Source organism: Gastrolobium bilobum, unplaced genomic scaffold (genome assembly GCF_033153095.1).
Source record: "Gastrolobium bilobum isolate Gb01-03AN ecotype WA unplaced genomic scaffold, APGP_CSIRO_Gbil_v1 utg79114, whole genome shotgun sequence".
NCBI classification, from domain to species: domain Eukaryota; kingdom Viridiplantae; phylum Streptophyta; class Magnoliopsida; order Fabales; family Fabaceae; genus Gastrolobium; species Gastrolobium bilobum.
Window position 1 is genome coordinate 16,151 of NW_026895202.1, and position 7,326 is coordinate 23,476.

General features: G+C 37.0%; 1 protein-coding gene across 1 annotated transcript; it reads right to left on the reverse strand.

Moving 5' to 3' along the window:
• Positions 1–2,885: 2,885 nt before the first annotated feature.
• On the reverse strand, positions 2,886–6,527 carry LOC133299419 (polyol transporter 5-like). The gene is made up of 3 exons (XM_061498874.1): positions 6,275–6,527; positions 5,640–5,986; positions 2,886–4,874 (listed from the first exon to the last, which is right to left on the reverse strand). The coding sequence occupies exons 1-3, from the start codon at positions 6,411–6,413 to the stop codon at positions 3,798–3,800; spliced, it is 1,563 nt and encodes a 520-aa protein (XP_061354858.1). The 5' UTR covers positions 6,414–6,527; the 3' UTR covers positions 2,886–3,797.
• Positions 6,528–7,326: the final 799 nt, after the last annotated feature.

Here is a 7,326-nt window from a genome sequence, read left to right on the forward strand (position 1 = left end):
TACATAGTTCTAATACTAAAATTAAATTTTTTTTTTTCTCTCTTTACAATACACATGCCTACCAACGTGTCATCATTCCATTGGTGGGACGCGCCTACTGAATGTTTCTTAGGTAGAGTAGATGTACCCACTTGAGTACATCTTTTTTCTAAGAGTAAAAAATTTTCTCCCCTTTAAATGTAATTTTTAACTTATATTTTCATCTATATCTCAAAACTTTCTCTTTTTTAGGCAGAATATACCCATCCAAAATTCACTCGTAGACATTAATGCTAGACAGAGTTACCTTGTTACAGTACATGTAATGTCTTGTTAGCTACAGATAAATTAATGCAATGACTTGAATTTTAGATGTGGTCATACCTACCAACTGGCAACTGTAGATAATACTACAGATAAACTAGTTGTCTTCTACCTTTGTTTTTTTTTTTTTTTTTTTGAGGAATTTCCACGGTTTTCACATTGAGAAGGGAATAGTACAAAAGAAAGAAGATGATCTTAAGTTTTGGAATTTAGTGGAGAGTTCCTCGTGATGTAAAAGTACAGCTACTCATATAAAGCCCAACAACCCGTTATTGTGTCTATAAAAGGCCCAACTTCGGATTCACACATATTTTGAACGTGTTCGGGTTGGACCTGGATCTGAAATCTCATGCCTATCTCATAACAATATATTCTGTCAATAATTTGGGAGGGGGATCTATCTCAAATTAATCACTACTATATAAAAGGAAACTCTCACCAACCAGATATATAATTGATCTAATAACCTAATTTAGAGTGGTTTTGTAGGCACACTACCCCACCCTGCATCATGGCCCCCACACTAGGAAGAACCAACTCACCAGAGTGAAGCCTAAATATTATTTTGTCTAAGTTCAAATGGTAACTAAAACACATTGGATTAATGAGTACAAAATCCCTCGTTTCTTTCTTTTCCACCTTCCCGGAAAATTTTGGAAAGATAAGGGGGAAAAAAAATAAAGAAAATTTGAGGATGGAAAAGATATCCTAATTCACTTCAACTGCAGCCAGAGATGACCCTGTAATTCGTAAAAATTGTCTTGAGGGAGATCTCATATATTGAGATTAAAATAGTCAGACACAGTTCGATGGTGCATGGACTCTCGGTCCTGCGTTTCAATTCTCAAGACAAACACCACATGCTAGCTTGCTTGCAAATTATTAAGGAGTCCAGATACGCTACAAGTACAACTACAACTTGGATATGTTTGTCCCATTAGTGGAAAGTTTTAATGCTAATCAACCGAACAACTGGCATTCGTGAGACGACAACGAGGCCTATTTGTTTAACTAAATAAAGGTAAATGTCTTAATGGTTTAGGGAATGTAACTAAACATTGTCTTGGTTTTATTACCAGCTATTTTCATCTTTAGTCACCGTTGGACATGTTTGTAAAAAGTCAATTCAACCTAAAAGCTTAAGTTTCTGGGTGAGGCTATATTAATGATTTTATATATCTCAACACGTCTTCTCACACAAAAGCGGGCTTGAAGGGTGGACAATGTACATGCTCACCTATCTGTGCGAAGAAAGAAATTCCACTTGAAAGAAAGTGGGAGGCGGTGAGGATCGAACTCGGTACACCGAGGCTCTGATACCATGTAAAGAACCACTTCAACCCAAAACCTTAAGGCGTTGGGTGAGGGTCTTTTTAATGATTTATATTATATTCTCTAACACACCCCCTCACGCAAGAGCCCTTTGGGCTTGAAGTGTGGATATGGCACAAGCCTATTATTGGTCTGGCTTGTGCTGCACAAGCCCTTTTTTTTTGTCTGCCTCGTGCTTTTCTTAATTCCACCTGAAAGTGGGGACGGTAAGGTTCGAACTCGCAACCTTACGGTTACTTAAGCTGATACCATGTTAAGAACTTTGGGATACACCACCCAAAAAGCTAGCTCTAAAGGTGGGAGTGCCCAAGGACTTATAAACTTCACATTAGTTGCACATACAACCAATGTGGGACTATATATCTCAACACGCCCCCTCACACGAGAGCCCATTGGGCTTGAAGAGTGGAAGATGCAACAGGCACAGCCTACCTGTGCTAAGAAAGTCCACAAGAGAAAGTGGGGGACGACAAGGCTCTGATACCATGTAAAGAACCTTGAAATACATCACCCTAAAAACAAACTCAAATGGTGGGAGTGCCCAAAGCCTTATAAACTCCACATTAGTTGCACATACAACTAATGTCGGACTATATATCTCAACACGCCCCCTCACACGAGAGCCCTTTGGGCTAGAAGCGTGGATATTGCACAGGCCCTTTTGTGCTTTTTTTATTTTAATTCCACTTTAAAGTGAGAAGCGGTGAGTATCGAACTTGTGACCTTATAGTCACTCAAGCTCTCATACCATGTAAAGAACCTTGGGATACACCACCCCAAAAGCTATAAAGGGTGAGAGTGCCCAAGACCTTATAAACTCCACATTAGTTGCACATACAACCAATGTAGGACTATATATCTCAACACGCTCCCTCACACGAGAGCCCATTGAGCTTGAAGAGTGGAAGATGCAGCAGGCCCAGCCTACCTGTGCTAAAAAAGTCCACAAGAGAAAGTGGGGGGCGGCAAAGCTCTGATACTATGTAAAAAATCAATTCAACCCAAAAATTTACTCAAAAGCTGAGTGAGGCTATATTAATAATTTTATATATCTCACCAATGTTGCGCACAAGTTTCAAGTCCTTCATATCCCATGTCGGCAAATTTGCAAGGCAAACGAATAAATTAGAGTGAAATGGATAAAATAGATAAGGGACCACTTGTTATTATTATTGTTATAAATAAATAGACAACGCTCCCTAGGCTTTTCAAATGGTATTATTGAATCCATAAAATAAAAAGTAATAATAATAAAAACCCATAACGATTTTCCAAAGAAAAAAAATATACACAGATCTCAAGGTTTTTTTAAGAACCAAAAAGAATTCCCAAGCTGCCAAGAAGATGAATAAGTGGCTTCAAAATCAAAGGAAATGTAAGGTCATTCTAACCCTGCTTGCAGTAATCAAATGCCATCAAATCCAAAGGAAAAATGGACCACTATACTTTTTTAAGACCCCAAAGATTTTCGAACACAATAAAAATAAAAATAAAAAGAGAAAGGAAAAGTTATAACCAAACAAAAACCTTATCCCTTGGACCAAGTGGGACTCCCCCTCACTCTCCCCGTCTCCTGGGTCCTCGTGCGGTTTAACTCCTAACGCCGACACATAGGGGTGGAGCTTCCCTTACAGCTTCCCATCGGGTCAGGTTTAACTCCTAAAATTAAGATGTATTAATTTTCCCTCCTTAGTACCAATATATATATAATTACTAAGTACTAACACTTGATTTGTATTTTATACTTAGTTTTTTGAAAAAGAAAAAGAGAAAACCAACGTTCTTTTTTTTTTTTTTATAAATGTAAATGTAAAAAAGAAAATACAAATTCAAGTGTAGAAATACCAACACACTTTTAAAAAAAAGACTTATATGGTAATTAACACTTTGCCATCTGCAATAGTGAGATTGCATCCATGACCCATTCCATAAGGTCATTTCAAATATGATACTAATCACTCCTTCAGTAAGAAATCAGGGGGAAAAAAAATAGCTCTAAAACACTTTCTTCTTCTTTTATCATTCATAGAAGTTATTGTAATTTTTTTTTTTTTTTTTTTACACAAGTCTTGACACTTTTGCTCGTGGTTCCTCGTTTTCACTCGAAAAACTACTCTGAAAAACTTATTATACCCTATTACCCTTAATACACATTTCTCTAATTAAGTTCGGACATTAGTTCCTAATTGAACTTGGGCATTACTATCCCCAACTTCCTTAGGGGTGTTGTTGGCCTTGACCCTAAAACTACCGAAAGACCCTTCCATATCTTCAAGGGTTTTACCCTGTGTTTCAGGAAGCATGGTATAAAAGAATATCCATCCAGTAGCAGCTATACCTCCGAAAAGAAAGAAAGCCCCACCAATGGAGATCCCTTTGGATAAGGACAGAAAAGTCATTGAGATGACCCCACTCGTGACCCTATTCACCACAACTCCCACAGCCGCACCCTGTGCTCGCAGCCTCAACGGGAAGATCTCAGAACTATAGACCCACGTGATGGGTCCCGCACCAATCGAGAACGTGGCCACGTAGGACAACACGGTTGCTATGCTCAATCCAACGGCCCACATTAGCTTCGTTTCTGAATGATCAATGATAGTGAGGCTCACACCAAGTGTGAGAAGCGAAAGCACCATTCCACCAACACTCGTCAACAGCAACGGACGCCGTCCAACACGGTCCAACATAAATGTAGCCACCAGGATGAACATCGTCTTAACGAATCCAACGGCCACGGTTGCAAGAAGCTTATCGGTGTCGCTCTTGATCCCAGCCTTTTCGAAGATAGTGGGGCTGTACAAAACGACAGCGTCTATGCCTGACGCTTGTTGAAAGAAGTGAATACCAAGGGCAGCTATTACGATGTGACGAATCGCGGGCGTTGGATAAAGAAAAAGCTCTTTCCATACACCCTCGCCAGTGTTATGCTTGGATACTTGAACGACGTCGTCGTTGCAACTTTCGGGGATCCCAGCGGCACGCTTGATGTCGTTTAACCTTAACTGAGCCTCTTCCTTTGAGTCTGAGGTTTTGTTAAGAACTTTTGTTGCCTCTGCTAAACGACCCCGCATGACAAGCCATCGAGGAGATTCAGGCATGGCTAACACTCCAACTCCAAGGATTACTGAAAGAACCGCACCAATTCCGAGCATCATACGCCAACCCATGTGAAGTGCCATCTTCGAAAATGCATAGTTCGATATATATCCTAATAATATCCCTCCATTTATGAAAACCTGCAAAATAATAATATTCATACATATATTCATATAAAGGAAAAAAAAATTAAGAGAATAAATTTTATCTCCAATGTATATTATATATTATGTGAGGTACACACATATTATATTATATATTTTTTTATTTTACATTGAGAAAATTTTCTTATCCTACACTCACAATATATGAGTGGATCTCATCTTAATTTTTTTGTCTTCTTATCTTTTTGTGAACTCCACTCATGTATTGTGAATGTAGCATAAAAAAATTTTCTCAATAAAATTAATTCTCATTATATATATATATATATATATATATATATGGACAGGATATTCTTACACTGATGTAAGAGTTAGAAGTCTTACACTCAATCTTGACCATTGATCCACTTGTATCCAATGGCTCACATTACTAAAAAAATTGAGCCTTTAGATATAAATAGGATCAGTGGACAAAATTAAAAGTGTAACTTACACTGGTTGTAAAATGATCCTAACTCATATATATATACACACACGTGAGATTTATATTATTATTTTTTTCACCAAGATAAAATTATATCTAGTTAAACTCTTATGGGGCGTTTGGTACAGGAGAAATTTTTATTTGTCCGGGAATCTCAATTTTCAAAAATATGATTTTTACATTCAGTTTACCATAATATCCGGAAATTTAAAATTTAGAAAAATTCAGTTTCCCGGGAATCCGGCCAAATGCCGTGTACCAAACGCCCCCTTAGAATAATAATATTTTCATAGATATTTTAAATGCTATGTGGTCACCTCAGGGAAGGAGGTGAGGAAGCCACGAGAGGAAGCAGGGGAGACTTCGGCGGTGTAGACGGGGGCAATCATGAGGGCGTAGCCGATGCCAATGCCGGCGATGAAACGGCCGAACATGAGGAAGGAGTAGTTGGGTGAGAACCCCATGAGTATGGCTCCGGCGAAGAAGATTGAACCGGCGAAAACAATCGTGTAACGGCGACCGATCCAGTCGGAGGTTCTGCCGGCGAGGCATGAGCCTATGAGGGAGTAGAGGTTGATGATTCCCATGAGGATTTCTATTTGCACGTCTGAGACTTTGAGGTCTCTTTTTATGTATATGGCTGCTCCACTCATCACACCAATATCTGTAACATGGTGTGTATATTTATCATCAGTTAATTAATAAATATATATTGATGTGCGTGTGTAATTAATGCTTAATTGTTGTCAATTCATGATATATATAAAAATAATTTCCTTTCATATTCTCTTTATTCTAAAGATTCATGCAAAATGTTTTGTCCCACGAAACAGTGTTCTTTCTTTCTTTTTCCAATTTTTCTGTTTACTACAGAAAGAAAGAAAGGGAAAAGGACAATAAATGAAACCGAGGAAGGGATGGTTATTTATATGTGATAGTATAATAAACTCACCATAACCAAGCAAGATGGAAGTCATGGAGGCCAACATAGCACATGCAAAAGCATACTTGTTTCGCTTGGGCTTCTTTTGAGTATCGAAATCCTCAAGAGTTTTTGGAACTCCTGCTTCAACAACTTTGCCCTCAGTCATCTTGACTTAGAAGGGATTCACACAGGGGGAAATATCAGAAAAGGGAGTGTTAAGTTAACTGGTATATATCTATCTATTATTCAATGATCATGTAAGATAAGAAACCAGTAGTAGTAGAGCTGGCATATAATGCAGGGTATGAGCTTATGCTAGCGTGCTTATATAGACCAAAGGCTTACATCACCTTAGACCACGGGTCCAACATGTGGAGGGCCCAATTCTCTCTCTCTCTCTCAAAATTATTAAGGTGTTCCAATTGCATCATTTATTCAGTGGGACAGAACAATTAGAACCAAACAATAAGTGAGTTATATGTATGGATAAAAAAAAAAATTAAGCCAAGTATCCCATTTTTAATGGAAGAAGCATGTTTCACCCTTTTGTTTAAGCTAAAAGTTACAACTAAAAAAGAGCTTTATAAATAAAATTATAAGCTATAAAATTGTTAGTTTAAGAATTATTTAAAAGTTGTTCATTAAAAAAAAATACACATTTCAAAAAAAGTTAATACAACTTACAAAAAAAAACTATTCTTAGAAATTTTTGACTTTTTAGTTTTTTCTTTTTTATAATAAAAAACCTCTTTTTATTAAAAAAAATTTTGTAAAAATTCGTTTGAAATAATTTCTACTTGTAATAAGAAGAAAAGCTTAAAAAAAAAAACCCCGAAAAATATGCACTTAACAAAGTCATCTTGACCGTGAGTGCTTACCTAATTCAGACACTTTTTTATTTATTTATGGAAAATACTTTTCTTATGTTGTAGAAAAATAATTATCTTATGTTGTAAAATAAAATTACAAGTGAGATCCACAGATAAGAGAAGAGAAAAAAAAATAGTGAAATCCACCAATTTTTTGTGTGTAAAAAAATTATTTCTCTCGTATAAAATGATATAAATATAACCCTTTAT

What these genes read in the sequence shown, in the direction of transcription:
- LOC133299419 (XM_061498874.1), bottom strand. Translation starts at nt 6,413, where the DNA reads ATGACTGAGGGCAAAGTTGTTGAAGCAGGAGTTCCAAAAACTCTTGAG. An exon ending in TTCCATCTTGCTTGGTTATG is followed by an intron (nt 5,987 to 6,274) that starts GTGAGTTTATTA and finishes ACCATGTTACAG; the next exon opens with ATATTGGTGTGATGAGTGGA. An exon ending in TCCTCACCTCCTTCCCTGAG is followed by an intron (nt 4,875 to 5,639) that starts GTGACCACATAG and finishes ATTATTTTGCAG; the next exon opens with GTTTTCATAAATGGAGGGAT.